Raw genomic sequence first — 15,480 nt, forward strand, 5'->3', positions numbered from 1 at the left:
CTGAAACTGGCTTCTTGCACTGGCAGCCCCATCTGCAGCATGGGCCCTTCTAGGCAGAGTTACAGTGCTGCAGCTGGCAGATGAAGTGACAGATGTTTGTTCCTCATTTGCTTCTGGTAGACTGCAGCAGCCTCATTCAGGGGCTGAGCAAAGGCAGAGCAAGGACAAGGGAAATCTGACTTTGCGTTAACCTGATGGGACCATTTGGCAGTCAAATACCACCTCTGGTCTAGTCTGGAGTCCTCTCCAAGTGAGAGCACTCCCTGGAAGCCAGGTATATTTGGCTGGAAACTTGTGGGTGATCCCTTTTTCTTGCAGGGATCAGCAAAGAGGTGGGTTTCTTCTAGTGCTGTGGCTCACCTCCTAGCAGGAAGGTCCATTGCCAGCCCTGCTGCCTGTGGGGTACATGGCATCACTTTCGTCCTTCCCTTGCTGAAATACAGCAAGTTGCAAAGGAATGCTGGGGGGACTGTGGATGAGACCTTTGATGCTAATACACTTTTGTTTACAGAGTCATCAAAAGCAAATGAATTGCTGCTGGTTTTCAGTGGGAGCCAGGGGGCCTCACCCTGCCATTAAAAACCCACTATGGTCTCCCCAGTGCACAAACACAGGATGTGTAGGTTCTCCCTTCACACAGCCTTCCAGCTGCCTTTAAATTCCTGGCTGTCTGTTTTGCCAAATTATTTGTACATGGCCAATCTTGCTCTGGGTTTACCTGACATTTATCTGCATCCCCATCCTGCACCCAGCAGACACAGAGCCTATCTGAACCCAGCAGCCTGATCCTGCCACTGCACATGGTGATGCGAGGACGTGGTCCATGGTCCATCCTTAGAGGGTGCGTGATGTAAATGCAGGGCTGTGGTACAGACAGAAACACCAGCAAACATCTTCACTGGATTTGGTGTCGCAAAGCAGGTGGGGAGGGCAGGGAGAAGCCCCACTGCTGAGCACATCAGTTTTGGGATCAGAGGTGAGACTGCCCCTCAGTAGGGCGCCCAGGCTAGCCTTGGGAAGGGCAGCAGTGAAGGTGGTATTCCTTGGCTGGAAGGTGGGGCCGTGTGTGTGCTCAGGTAGCTAGTTCTAGTGAAACCCCTGCTGTGCCATGTCTTCGTTGCTTTTACAACCCCTGCATTTGCTCATCAGTAGAGCGAATGCATTTTAGTTTTTGTATGGACACACCTGGAATGCGAGACCAGAGCCACAGCATTAGCCAAAAGCCTTTAATATAAAGTCATGTATTCAGTGGTGTGTCCCTCTGGCACAAGGAACAGACAGTATTCTGCAACTGTTTGTGTCGCTTGGAGTATTTGGTTTAGCCCTTCATTAATTTCTTCCTTCTTTCCTTTCTTCCTCCTCTGCATTTTTCCCTCAATTCCACAATCTAAAACCCAAATGAACCCCCAAACAACCACAACTCAAACTGCCCATGTGAACGCGTGGGCCCATAGGCGCCCATCGCCATCGAGCGCGATGCAGGCTCCCTTCGCCTCCGTCTATAACCCTCTGCAGGCGCAGAGCTCCGAGCCGCCGCAGCGGAGGCACAGCACCTCCTCCGTCCCCAGCCAAGTTCGAGTGGGGCCAGAGCAGCTGAAGCACGTGGCCCAGGTCTGCCCCAACAGCCCCGTGGAAGTGGAGGTGCCGGGACTCAAAGTGCTGCATGTGCAGTTCAATTCTCCCCTGCAGCTCTATTCGCAGAGCAACATCATGGATTCCCTGCAGGGGCAGATCTCTTCCATTAGCCCCGATTTCCCCAGGTAACCTGCCTGCTGCCTCTGCGGCCGGCTCGGCGCATCCATTCATCCGCATCTCGGTGTACACGAGTGCCTCGTCCCTGTCTGTGGCTCATGCCATTGGCCGGTCACAAAGAAACAGCTTTTACATTTCACCTTTCCGACATTAGTGCATGACTCTTCACAGGAGCTTTCTCTGCATTGTGTCTGTGTCCGACACCACAGGAAGCATCAAAACATCATTTCAGCCTGTCAGTGTGTCCATTGCCCCCTGCGCACTTGCGCAGCAGGGCCTTGACAGCAGCTGGTGGCTTTCCTGGAGGAGCCACCTGCAGCAGATGGATTTGCTGAGGGCAGGAGGATGCTTTATCCTGAAAGCTGGCGTTTCTCCTGCACTGCAGCGACTGTTGTTGTTTGCGACTGGAGGGTGCTGCCGCACGTGTCCTTGTCCTTTTGTTTCACTGGCTGTGGGCTGGGCCATGGGCGTGCGCTGGGCGTGTTTTATTTCAGGCTGAAGCAGGTCCCCATGGGTCTCCATCTTTGGCTGATAACACTCATGAGTTTGGAGCAGCCTGAGCAGGCACCAGGCACATGGAGGACTCAGTCTGTGTTCCCACCCCTGCCCACTTGTCTGCACAAGTTGCTGCTTCTTTGCCTGTAGGAGCAGAGGGTGCTCGACATGCTCTGAGGTCTGCAGGACCTGCGGAGAGCCTCAGCATCACAAGGCCTGGGTGCTCTTTGGTGTTTGCTTTGTGGCAGTTGGAAACCAGCTGGCCTGTGCCTCTGAATGACAGCCCACAGGGTTTTACAGGGAGGACTTCAGTATTGAGACGGGTGAAGCAGAAGGACCATTTAGCCATCTCGCAGGAGGGCTTCAATCAAGGCTGAGTTGTTTCAGAAGATGTGAACCTTCAGCAGAGTTACCCCACTATGTGGCCAAGCAGCTTGCAGCTGTGTGACGTGGTCCAGGGAGGTGGTCAGTCCCATGGCTTCCGTGGGACAGAGCAAAAGGGCACGGCCAGATCTCATAGCTCCTCAGTTGCTCACAGTCCCCTCCTGGGCTGAGCACAACGTGCTTCAAAGCAGAAAAGTTGGCGTCCTCACCCATGGACCCACACAGCCAAGTTTTGCAGTGTGCCAGCAGCCAAAAGATAATGGGAGGCTGTGGATTTACCCCTGCCTGGTTAGTCAGTCCAGTTACTTGCTGTAAGTCACCGCTCTGGCTCGTAGATAGCATGCACGCCAGGAGCGGTCACGCTCTGCTGGCTGGCTGTGCTGTCCGGACAGCTGATAACATTCAAAAAGGAGCCCCAGGCATCAGCAATTGTTTCATGGCAAAAGCGAGCGCCAAGTACTGAGCCTTCCTGTAGCCCAGCTTTGAAGTCCTTGTAGACTTTACAAACTGTGCTAGCATAAAATAGTAAAATGATGTTACTAAAGAATGAACTGTGCTTTTCCTGAAGACACTGTGCAAGGCTGTGTCTTTATGGTTTTTATTACCATTTTCTTGCCAATTTTCAAAGCTCAATGATCCAGTTTTATTCAGCCAGCATTGCAAGTTGCCCATCGTAGAAGCAGCGAAATCCAGTAACAGTTGTGTGAGTCTGAAATCCAGTAAAGGTTGTTGGAGTTGTCCCTTACAAAGTTTCTGCATCGGGGAACTCCTGTGCGTGGAAAAGGACACCAGTTGCTGGTGATTGCTGCAGATGAAGTACCTGTGTAACAGGAGGTGCCATAAATCAGCCGACATACGGAGACTCATTATCCTGCAGGCACAATTCCTATGCCTGTGGCCTTGCCCATTCAAAAGATGCATGTGCTTTTTGGTGTTTTTTTTTTTGTCTTTAAGCAGCATAGCCTTCTGTCCTGACAAGTTGAATATTTCACTATGCTGGGACAAATTCTAGGAGTTTTTATAGTCTTTTGGAAGTCTTGTGTATGCAAGTATATTTATAGGGTGCATACTTTGGGAGAGCTGATCTGTATGTTTTGCACACTGTCACAATGCATGGTTGAAATGTGATGGCTTTGTTTGACTCTAGTGCACTTTAAGATGATTTAGCCTTTGGTTTTTGAATGCATGTTAGTGAAACATTCTTGGTATGCAAACTGCAATGACAGGCTTCTCGCCTAATGTTTTTATGTGTGGATAGAGTGGTGGGAGTATATGAATTTAGATAAGATGAATGTAATGTGGAGCATGGATTCATTTGGGATAACCTAGGACATTTTCTGTGTAATAGAAGGCACATCGTTATTTGATTTTCAATGAGAGGCTTCAGTAAATGAGATTCAGGCTTCAAGGGTTCAACTGCTTGCAAGTCTAATGTGCTTCCTGCTCCACTGAAAATTACTAAAGATGGAAACATTTTATTAAATTCTTTCTATGGAAATAGCATTTTATAACACGTGCGATGATTTTGCCTCTGATGCTTGAAGAGTTTATTATGTAGAGTAACTCCCAGATGACTCAGTTGCACATTGGCATGGAAAGTATGCAGTTGCCTCCTCAAGAAAAAGATTTCCCTCTGCAATTTAGTCTGAACTTCAGGATGTTTATGTACTTTTCAGGCAATCACAGGGTGCAGGGATGGTGAAACCTAATAGACCATTTACATTTATAAGGCTGCATTATGTAATTGAGCTCAGAGGAGACTTGTCAGTTGTGTCATTTTTCCAGAGATGTTTTATTCCAGCCACAGAATACAAGGCAGGCAGGAACGTCCTGTGTCATTTAGTCCATCCCCTAGCCCAGCATTTGGTCAATTTAAGCCATTTATTTAAATCATTCCCATTGGATATTTGCCCAGACTCTTTTTAAATCCTTTCGTATGGAGGTTGCTCACCGGTCCACGTCAATCTCCTCTGGTATTTCAGCATCTGTCTGTTGGAAGGCTTTTCCCAAGGGATATTCCAAATATCCTCCTGCAGTTTTAAGCCCATAGTTTACCCTGTACCCACTGTATGTGGAGAACATCCTAGGTACTGCTTCCAGCCTCTTTTTTTTCCCCCTAAAGACCCTTCCAGTGGCACAATGATGACCACCCTTTCAGCCACCCTGCACTGTGAAAAGCTGCCCCTGAAGCACCTCGGGCTCTAGGCTGAGGTGCAAGTCCCTGGTGATGTGAGTGGCAGCCGCAGTGCCTCAGGAGGCAGCTGAAGGAAGGGCTTAGTCTTAGCAGGCAGAAATGTCTTCTGCCCTTAACCTGCTCATTAACCTTAGTTAAATGCTGTAAATGGGCTGTGGCTCAGAGTCTCCACCTATAAAATGGAAATAATAACACTCACTTGAAAACCAAATTAAATTATTGCAATCAGAGGATCTTTTAGTTAGATCCTACAGCTGTTACTTTGTGAAGGTGGCCTTTAGGACCAATTCATAGTGTATTTGCAAAGATTTCATTTTAATGGAATAAACTTTACTTAATTTGAGATTCACAGCGGTGTAAGGTAGCAGTCTAAGGTAGTTTATGCATGCAAGGAAAATGCGTGGATGGCACAGCTACCATGTGGGATTCCTATCCCAGCATAAGTTCTTTATTTTCCTATTAACAGAGCAGTGATTTCCTGGGCAGAAAGTTTTAGTTTCTGGAGTATATAGTACTTGCGATGCAGGGAGAACACTCGGGGACTGGCTGGAGGTGGTTGGTGAGAACCTGTTGACAGCGGCGTACGCAGATAGCCCAGCGTTTGGATCCCACCCGGGCTGCAGCTGTCTTGTGGGAGCACATCCAGCACCTCCGTGTTTTATGGCGTCCTGTTGTATGTTTGTTTTGCACGTTCATTCTTCATGTTCATGTGATGCATTGTGAAAATTTTGCTGAAGGAACTGGCTTTAGTTTTCAGCCATTCAACAAGCATATTCTCTGTTCCTTCCACAGTTTAGCTCAGCATAACCAGCCCCCAGGCGGCATCGTCATCGACAGAGAATCTGAGGTTTACAAGATGCTCCAGGAGAATCAAGAGTCAAATGAGCCACCCAGACAATCTGCTTCCTTCCTCGTGTTGCAAGAGATTTTGGAGTCAGAAGAGAAAGGTAAGCACTCACTACATGCCTAATCTGAGTGTGTTTTTTTCCCTTTTGCCATTCCTTGGACTCTGTACAGTGTTTAAGAGTAACATCTAAAACCTTGTTTTCCTTCCTTAGCTGGTGATTGTTCAAGGTAGCGTGTGTAGATGGTTTCCACAGAACCAGACCCTTTCACTAGCTTTACTCCTAAATTTCCTCTCCTTGATTAGTTCCAGTGTCTATGGGCCCGTATTGTTGCTTACTCATTGAGTGAGGGCTCAGGAAATAAACCCCTACACCATTTAGTTGTCAAGAAGGAATTTTAAAAGTTGCAAAAACTCTACTTTCTAAAGTTTTGCCCTTTAAGATAATACTCAGTGATTAAAGACCATCTTAGATTCAAGACTTTGAATGGTACCACAAGATAGCACTCTTCAGTGAGTCTTAAAGCTTCTGATCTCCATCCCTCTACACAAGAAAAAGGATCCACTTTTGCAGCTGAATGTAAAAATATGGAGGCTGGGTTACAATGAGCAGTTCATAGCTTTTAATCTCTGCAACTTCGCTTTGCTTGGCATTCTTGATCTGACATCTGGACTTGTGCGGTTCAGGGCTATAGACTATAAGATAAAAAAGCCAATTAACTTAGGTGGGGGCCAAATCATACTCTCTTCTCCCCTTGAATAAAATAAAATAAACAAATAAATAGGAAAAGAGTTCCAAGAATAACTTTTTTTTTCCTTAGGCCAGTTGAGACTTTGTCTTTTGTGTTATTAGCTTGGCAGTGGAACATTCAATTTCATCCAACAAAAGCCTATTGCTGAGATATTTGCCACAAAGGGAAACAGATCAGCCAAGTGCTGGTAAGTCTGAGGGACCTGTAAGGAAAGAGCAAAATGAAGGAAATAAGGAAACAATAGGAAGAAAGAAACCAGGATCTTGTAGTCTTTAATATGCTGTTAAAATACCTACCTGAAAGCATCTCTTAAATATTGAGTGTTTGCAACTTGCCCTTCAGGGTTCAGCTCCTGCATGGAAGGGACTGGAGTAGCCGTGACTTCTCTCGCATCCAAGGTCCTCCCCTGTGCTTAGTAGTGCTGAAGAAGATAAGAAGCAAAAGCCACTCTATTTTATCTTTCTTTGAAGATTTGCAGCATTATTGGGATTCTCTGGCACAAGGTTTGCCTGCCCGATCACAGGCCAGGATAGGCTTTGGCATTGCTCCACCGTGAGCTGATAATCACCCATGCGGAGCAGGGCTCGGAGGTTATGCAGCCCCAAAGGAATGTCTGTCCCCGAGGAGACAGTGCCCTGGCCTGCCGCGCTGCTCGGCCGGGCTCAACCACCACTGCTGCTGAGTCAGCTCATGTCTGCAGCGATAACAGCAGATAAATAGCATGTTTGTTGGCTGCTTCTCCGAGCCTGCCTTCAGGCGATGGCTTGTGAGTAGCAGCAGGGAGCTATCTCCTCAGCTGGGACAAGTCCCTCGGGGCATCGCTGACTGCATCGGCTGTGCTGGCTTACACCAGCTGAGAGCCTGGCCCCGGACACGGGGTCTGTGTGTGGGTGCTGGTGTGTGGAAGCACCATGGCTGGTCTGTGTTTAGACCTGACCCTGCGCTCTTAGGTGGAGGGTGTTTTGCAGGGCAGAACAGGTTATGTTTCCTGTGGGTATTTGATTAAGCTCATTCCTTTAGACAGATTTAAAACCATGCTGTCAATGATGTTTCTGATGTGAGCAAAGTGCTGTTTGAGGCAGAGGGAATGAGAAGTGATAGAGAAGAGCCTGAAAATGTGGTTGCTGCTGCTTCCTTCCCAGCAAGGGTCACTTGCGGTACTCTGTCGGAGGCCAGGTGCTTCCTGCTGTGTTTGGAGGGTGCATGGGCTGCTGTCCCCCATTAGGGAACTTGCACCTCTGGACCAGCATCTCTGCACGGAGCTGGGTACAAACCTCTGAGCTGAAGGCTGCCCCAGAGGCAAAGCAGCGCAGTGTCACCCACCCCACGGGTGAGCAGTGGCACTCGGGCTGTTCTCTGTGCTCGGCTGGGTGACAGGGAGGTGCGGTGGGCAGTTCCCCAGCTTTTCCCCTCAGCTCTTCTGTCAGTGGTGCTGCCCCGGAATGTGACATGTGCCTGACCTCGCTGGTCACCAGGGTGTGCCTTTGGAGAGTTTGTCCTTCCCTTACATCAGGAACAACCGGTGCAGTGTGCTCTTGGCTTGACATTAGTCAGAGGGGTTTTATCAGCATCCCTCCCAGCCCCAGGTGGCACGGGTCTGCCCGTTGACCGCCTCTGTTTCTGGTGAAACATTGCAGGAGTCTCTGCAGCCCTCCTTCCCTTGTTGCCTGCTATTGAACCTCTTGCAAAAGTCACATAGATAGGACTAGTCACATCAATGGTGCCATTTTGTAAGAAGAGGCTCCTTTTTCACTGCAGATATATAAAGACTTGCTGTGTATCTTGCATCTAGGATCCACTGCTGTTGTAGGCATCCAGGCCAGCAGATGTCTCCTGTGAAGGACCTGCAGGTCATCCCTGCCCCAGAGAGGTTGCACTAGGGAGATGCTGTCCCTGGAGCATGCTACGCAGCGGCAGGAGAGCACAAGGTTATCCCCAGTGTCCCAGGGCCCTGCCACAACAAGGAGTTTGTTAACCAACTCTTCCAGGAGTCTTGGGGGAGCCAGTCCCACTGTACACCAGACAGCAGACTGGAAAAGGACTTTGACAGTCCTCCCTAGTCTGCCAGGACACCCACCTCCTCTTTCTGAGCCTAAATCTGGCGATCAGCTTGACCCTGTGTGTGTGATCAGGACACAACAGGCAGACTCTGGTGCTGCCAAGGCTGGGGCTGAGGCTTTGCTTTGCTTTGTGCATCAGTGCATGCAAGACACATCAGCTAAAGTCTGATAGGCTGTCAAGATGAGAAGAGACCGTATCATCTCATCTGACTGCCCACAGTCTTCAGGCCCTCAGGTTTCCAGGGCCAGGTTCAGCTGTGTCCCTTCTCTCCCTCCTCACCACACACCCCTAAATCCCTGCCCCTCCCCCACTTTCCATGCATGTATCCCTGCCTCAGAGCTGGGGTTAAAGAACATCACCCCTCCCTAGCAGAGCATCTGCTTGGGAGGAAGAGCCTAGAGCCACGCATCTCACATGCTCTGAAGCACTCTCCTTCCACCCCCAGGAGACCCTACCAAACCATCTGGATTTAGGAGTGTCAAAGCCCCCACCACAAAGGTGGCCTCGTCGATTGGGAATGCCCAGAAGCTGCCCATGTGTGAGAAGTGTGGATCTGGCATTGTGTAAGTAAGCCTGTACCTGGGGTTGCAGGCCGTGGCTGAGCATCCCATGCCTGTGCAAGGGGCTGAGGCACTGCACCCGAAACACCACCTACCCACATCCAGTGCATCCAGGAGCCAGCTCAGGGCACGTTTATTCTCACCAGCTTTGATAATGCTAATTCTGCAGTTCCCTGCAGTGAGGAAGGAGTTGGGTTTCCCTCTGCAGATCCATATCGATAGAAACCAAAGCAAGTCCCTGTGAGACAGTTGCTACAGTGTTTTGCTTCCTACCTGAAATCTGTTTACAGCACCCAGAAACCAAATTACCTTTCCATTCAGGGCCAGTGTATTTAATGATATTCATATCTTGGCACTCCCAGCTGTGGAGTGGGGACTTGCCCCGGTGGTCAGAGGCAATGTGGACTGGGAAGCTGCATTCCCCTCCCCACTCTGCTCTAAGATCACACACCTCTGCTGTGTCTACGCAGACATAATTTAGTTGTCTTCATGTGGGTATATCCAACTTCCAGCACAGCGGGGGCATGAGTTTGATACCATAAGTGTGACAGCACAGGGGACCCAACCCATGTCTTTGATTCACCATTCAGTTTCTCAACCACAAATTCTTCCCTACAATCCCCTTAGCTTAACAGTTGACTCCAGCAAGCAAGTGCTGGTAGCCCACTGCATTGTCATGGAAGAATTCAGATTTCTCCCAGGCTATCAGATTGTTGCTGAGACGAAGTACGCTGTGATTGCATGGTCCTGGCACACCTGGAGCACTAAGGACTGGCAGAGTCATTACAGAGGCAATCCTAGCCCGTAAAATATGAATCAAAGACAAACCCTACAATTATTCTACCAGCTGGGTAGCTCTAGAGAGAAAGCACAAGGCTATGAATAGCACTAAAAGCTAATGAATTATGGAACATATAGATGGCTGCTGGAACAAAATGATACTCCTGGCAAATTGTTGTGTTGCTGCTGGTGGTAGTTAACGGGTTGCTATGTAGTTCTCCTCCTCATCTGCTGGGCTAAGCTATGAAGTTTTCCAGTAAGAGCTGGCCCACATTTGGCTGGATCCGTTCACTGCAGCTCCCGAGCAGCAGCGTCTGAGATCAGAGCCAGGATCTTGTCTCTGTGCTTCTCCCATATATACCTGGCACGTCCATCACTAGCAAAAGGGCAGTGCTGGCTGTGCAGCCTTCATCCCCCTCAGTTGGTGGTGGCAGTCATTTCTGGGTTTGTTCTGCAATCCAGTTGGTTTGGACCTGGATTTTGCTCCCCCAGATCGTCAAGCCAATGCCTGTCATTCGATCCTGGGCATTTGAAGGCTGTTGCGCTGTCTCCAGCCATCAGCCGAAGATGCCATCACAGTGATTCTTGCCACCATAGGTGATAGGAAAGTTGCTGTGAAACTTAGGCAGGCCAATGCTAGGAAACACTTTCCAGAGGAGGGCTCCCATGCTGGCACATGTTGGACTCTAAAAGTGTTGTTAACATCTGCCTGAGCAGAGGTAGGGCCCATATTTTGACTTGTTGGGAGCAGGAGAAAATTGTCCACCTTCAGCGCTGGTGTGGGTCTGGGCTGGGTGGGAGGTGGCTGGGAAAGAGGGAGGCAGCAGTGGGTGCCTGGTGCTGAGAGGTGCTGGTTCCTTCCCCAGAGGGGTGTTTGTGAAGATCCGGGACAAACAGCGTCACCCCGAGTGCTACGTGTGCAGTGACTGCGGCACCAACCTCAAGCAGAAAGGACACTTCTTCGTGGAAGACCAAATCTACTGCGAGAAGCATGCCCGGGAGCGGGTGGTTCCCCCAGAGGGCTACGAGGTGGTCACCGTCTTCCCAAAGTAAACCGCGCTGCTCACAAAATCAGTGTGGATGGTTTCTCCTCTGCTGCTTTTCCTTGGAAAGCATCGTCCCTGCCCCCTGCTGAATCTTGTTTGCAATAAGGAATGCTAGGCATGGCTTTGAATTTCCTTGCCATTATTAATCCTCCATCTGTTCACATGAGATGTCACTAATTGTTCAACATTCTTTTCGTCTCCTCTTTCACTGTTTGGGTTTTTTTAATACACAGAATTATTTTTTTTTTCTCCTCCTTTGTGCTGTCAATTGCACAGAAAAATCCGAGGCCAAAGTCAGATTACAACTCTTCTGTGTCCCAGTTATTTGCCTTCTGTTTGCATTCAATAAACGGGGTGAATCCACAAGGCAGATGTGTCTGCTTTCTCCTGGTATCCCTCTGCACTGGACCAGAGTTCCCGGGGCAGCAGAATAGGTGCCCGGTGTGCATGGCTGTGTTTACCCTGGAGAACAGTGGGAGAGAATTACAAAATTGAGTCAAACTGGTCTCGTATGCTGCCCAGCTGCTGTTAGCAGCTGCCTGCTGGCATCCAGCAAGGGCCAGGTGGGCACAGCCAAGCCACAGACCATAGCTGGCACTGGTGGCCTGTCCCTGGTGCAAGGCAGCTGAGAGCTGGATCCTCTGGGTCCAGCACTGCTTCATGATGACGGGACTGGGCACTTCAATGCTTTCCGTTACTGCGTCACGCAGGTGGCCCTCCGTTCCCCACAGTCACAAACTGAGCTCTATGAAAAAATGTCCATTTGACGCTTGTTGGAAACCAGGGAGTCCTGGAGCAAAGAGGGGAAGGTTTGAGTGGCCATAGTCCCTGTCCCATCTGTCCCTGTCCATTCCCTGCCGGCTCCCACCCCGGCACCGCAGGCTTGGGGCTGGGTATAGGTTGGTGAGAGTGTGTCTCGCCAGCACACACCCCTGGTCCAACCCAGGGCAGACCCCACGGCCATGGTTGTTTCTGTCTGCAGACATTTGGGACAGTCCCTGTGCAAGGCCCCGTGTGGCTGCCAGAGGCATCGCCTGGCTCCCCGTGCCACCAGACATGCATGGCTGCTGGAGGGTGCCTTTGGGGTTAGTGTGGGGAGGGGGCACATGCCCCATGTGCACTGGACGAGGGGCTGATGGTGCCCGAGCAACAGTGCCTCCACCCAGGTATAGCAAAGAGGTGGTCTGCGGTGAAGTTATTTCTCTGCTCGCACTTCTGAATGAGATAATGGCTGTTCTTCTGGTGTAAAAATAAATGGTTTCTAAGATGTAGTGTCATCTTTGCTTTAAAACAAATTGACAGAGGTTGAAAACAGAAGGGTTTGTAGCCGCATACAGGCTCTCTCTGGCAGGCACAGGGCCGCCTCCGCCCCTGGGATTAGTGGGTGCATCTGCAACAGCTATAGACAAGGTCCTGGAAAGTCCTGGCCATTTCCAGCAATGCTTTACTGCTACGCCCCGTGTTTCCTCTCCTTCACGATGAATCACACCACAGCACAGCTGCCTTGCAAAAAAAAAAAAAAAAAAGCCAAAAGACCCAACAAAGCAAAACCAAAACACAACCCAAAACCAAATCCTCATCTGAGGTAAAGCTGACCTAGCACCAAGATTATAAGCCTCCCGCTGTCCAGCTCAACTGTACAGCTTTTTGGCAGGTTTGGGAGGGGACCAATTCACCGACCCAGCTAATTTTAGCTCATCCCCTCAGGCTCCTTCTATGGGCAGTGGCAAGTGAGGATGGCGTAGCTCAACCAGCAAACTCCTTGTCCAGCTCATCCCTGGGAAAAGCCTGGCTTCTCTGTGCTGCTGGCACATGCCTGCACAGACCTGCACAAACTCCAGATGCTAGCACAAGCAGCTTTATTTTTCAGGGCGAGAGTGGGGTTTTTTTTGGCCTGCTGGGGTGGCATCTCCCCTTGCTGCTGCTAATGGGGGTTAATTCTTTCCCCTCCACAGCGCATTTCCCTCTGTGCTGCAGCGCTGGCAGGTGCAGGCAGGCTGGACTGGACAAAAAGCCAAAAAGGGCTGAAGGAGTAAACCTGTACGAACAGATTGCCGCATCGCAAATCAGTGCTCAGGCCCTGCCGTGGCGTGGGACCGTGGCTGCTCCCAGCACTGCACGCTCCATGCTGCCCACTTTCTCAGCAGGCTGTGGGCTCCTGGCTGCCCGCCACCCCTGGCTGGCTGCTTGCCTTGCAGGAAGAAAATGCTGGCCGCTGGGGCCATCTGGTGTGCTGCACCCCAATGCCAGCGTGGGCTGAGCCCTCCAGCGTGTGCAAAGTCACCAACTGTTTTCATACTGTACAAACATCCGTCAGCAAAACGTGGCTCGTTCCAGATAACCTCACGAGCTTGCTCTTGCGTCAGGGGGTCAGGATGGAAGAGCCTGAACCATGCCTGGCATTTCCCCTGCCCTCCCCACCCCGGCCCCACGCTGCAAACAGACCACAAGCCCTGCTTTGTCCAGGGCTCCGTGCTTTATCGCCCAGGCCGAGCCCCTGCAGCGAAGCCTGGCAGCACTGCCGGGAAAACACTGATTGTGCGGGGCACCGGGAACTACAAAACGTTTGTGGGATAGCTCTGGAGGTGTAGGCTTCTAATGCAGATACCAGTGTTGATCAAATTTATTACTATGAGAACAGGCTAGCGAGGCAATTCACATTGTTACTTGGGGAGGACTTCGATCACTCTCTGCTGTAGCTTGCTGAAAAAAGAATGTATTCATTTTTTTATGATGCAGGACAAAATATTTGGCAACTGCAGTGTTCACTGTAGTCTGACTTTCCAAAGTCCCCTGGAGTTTAACAGTTGGCATCTGGAGTTTGTCAACAATAACAAAATAGGTTAAATGGGGTCACGCCTGCAACCACACTGAGCCGCCTGCTCCAGACATTAGCAATAACGTAAGATAATGTGTAAAAGGTTCCTATCTGAAGAGTGTCAGGCAGTTTTTAAGTGAGCACCAAAGAGCGACCGTCTCATGTAGGTGTGTGGCACAGCACAAAGCACAATCTGCCATTTTTAACACAGATTACTTGGGTTTCTGGCTGTGGCCTCTCCCTGCCACCCCACATCTCCCATTCCTCCTTGTGCAGCAGACAGGGGTTGTGTACTGCTGCTCCCTGTTGGCTTGTGGGAGCCCGGCGGCACAGGGTGCCAAGCTCAGCCTGGCGTGGAAAGCTGGGGAGCACAGCATGAGCTGTGGGCCACGGCAGGCTGGAGAGGAGAGCTTGCATGGGATGAAGGAGCACACCTCCCTTCCGAGTTGAGAACACAAATCACTACTTTTAAAAAACATTTACACAGTTGAAAAGACCCCGCTGCTGGCAGTGACTCAACAGAGCTGGCCCCCAGGAGATAAAGCAGATAGAAAAGGGTTAAAAACAAACAAACAAACAGCATCATCAAGACAGACCTCTCATTGTCACCTCCTCCCACCCCATCACCACCACACTCCCCCCAGCAAAACAGCACTGAGCAGCACGGCCAGTTGCTCCGGCTTGCACATGTGAGTTTCATTTGCTAATGGCAACCCTGTGAGCTCAGACTGTTGTCAAGGTGGGGTCTTGGCAGCTCAATCATCTTTGCTAGGCAGGTAAGTAAGAATACCCGAATGATGGTATGTGTGGAGTGCATTCGAGTACTGGTCGAATGCCATTGAATAGATTCTAACATGTGAGAGAAGTTTACCACACATTTTCTTGTCATCCCTGGAAAAACCATGAGCAGCCTCTCCCCAGCTCTCCCTGGCAAAGAATATGAGTTGCTTGCCAGATTTAAAAAAGAAAAAAAAGAAACTTGCATATAGACACACAGTAGCAACACACAAGCAAGCTGAGACCCCATCTTTCTGTCCATGCATTTCTCAACAACTCAAACATCCACAGACACCCCCAACAGGAGGAACAACAGCTGAGCATACCTGGGTGCAGCATGGGGCAAGAGCACCGCTTCCAAGTCACCAGGACAAATCTGTGCTTCAAGAACTTGTCTTCTATCTACTGAAATATTTTTTCCCTCTAATGGACAATATCAAGGGGATGTTATTTCACCTAGAACAATTTAAAAATGTTAGCACCAGTCACGCCCCTCACCCCAACCCTCCTCACGTCATTACTGCATTTTCTTCTGGATCTCCCCCCACCTGTACAAAGGAAGACGGCTTTCTGAAACACCAGCATCCCTCACAGCAGAAGGGCTGTTGCCCCTGGGCATTAAGGGCACAAATACTGGACTGCCCCTTCATAGTTCAGGTGGATAGCAAGTGTGAACGTTACTCTCAACTGCAGGAATAAGAAATGCAAGGTCACACCAAGAAGGTACTGGGCTTGCTTTGATCAACAACATTCAGAGTACTTTGGGAGCCAAAAAAAAAAGGGGGGGGGGACAACAGAGAGATAGGCTCCTCTGGCAGCAAGCAAAAAATGCATTGCTTTCACTTTTTGAAGGTGGACTAGAAAAACAGCCACAGATCTGCAGTCTCTCTAAATAACATCAAGCTCCACACATTGCTAAACAGCGACCACTTTTCACTAATGCTACCATTAGTATTAGTGCCAGTTTATGCATTTTTAGGAAGGCAACAATTATTATTACATTATTATTAAGTCCTA

General features: G+C 49.8%; 1 protein-coding gene across 3 annotated transcripts in view; it reads left to right on the forward strand.

Annotated features, from left to right (window-relative positions):
- The window catches only part of PDLIM1 (PDZ and LIM domain 1), a 45,168-nt gene extending 33,934 nt beyond the window's left edge, over positions 1-11,234 (forward strand). For 2 of the 3 annotated variants that reach the window (XM_087766325.1, XM_087766324.1), the window contains exons 5-8: positions 1,455-1,760; positions 5,618-5,772; positions 8,928-9,045; positions 10,689-11,234. In XM_087766325.1, the coding sequence (XP_087622451.1) occupies positions 1,455-1,760; positions 5,618-5,772; positions 8,928-9,045; positions 10,689-10,875 (766 nt within the window). In that variant the 3' untranslated portion in view covers positions 10,876-11,234. The remainder of the gene's footprint in view (positions 1-1,454; positions 1,761-5,617; positions 5,773-8,927; positions 9,046-10,688) is intronic. The other variant, XM_087766323.1, reaches the window with a different exon arrangement.
- Positions 11,235-15,480: the final 4,246 nt, after the last annotated feature.

Source organism: Nipponia nippon, unplaced genomic scaffold, assembly GCF_047370975.1.
Source record: "Nipponia nippon isolate SJK-2023a ecotype South Korea unplaced genomic scaffold, ASM4737097v1 scaffold_3, whole genome shotgun sequence".
Classification (NCBI taxonomy): domain Eukaryota; kingdom Metazoa; phylum Chordata; class Aves; order Pelecaniformes; family Threskiornithidae; genus Nipponia; species Nipponia nippon.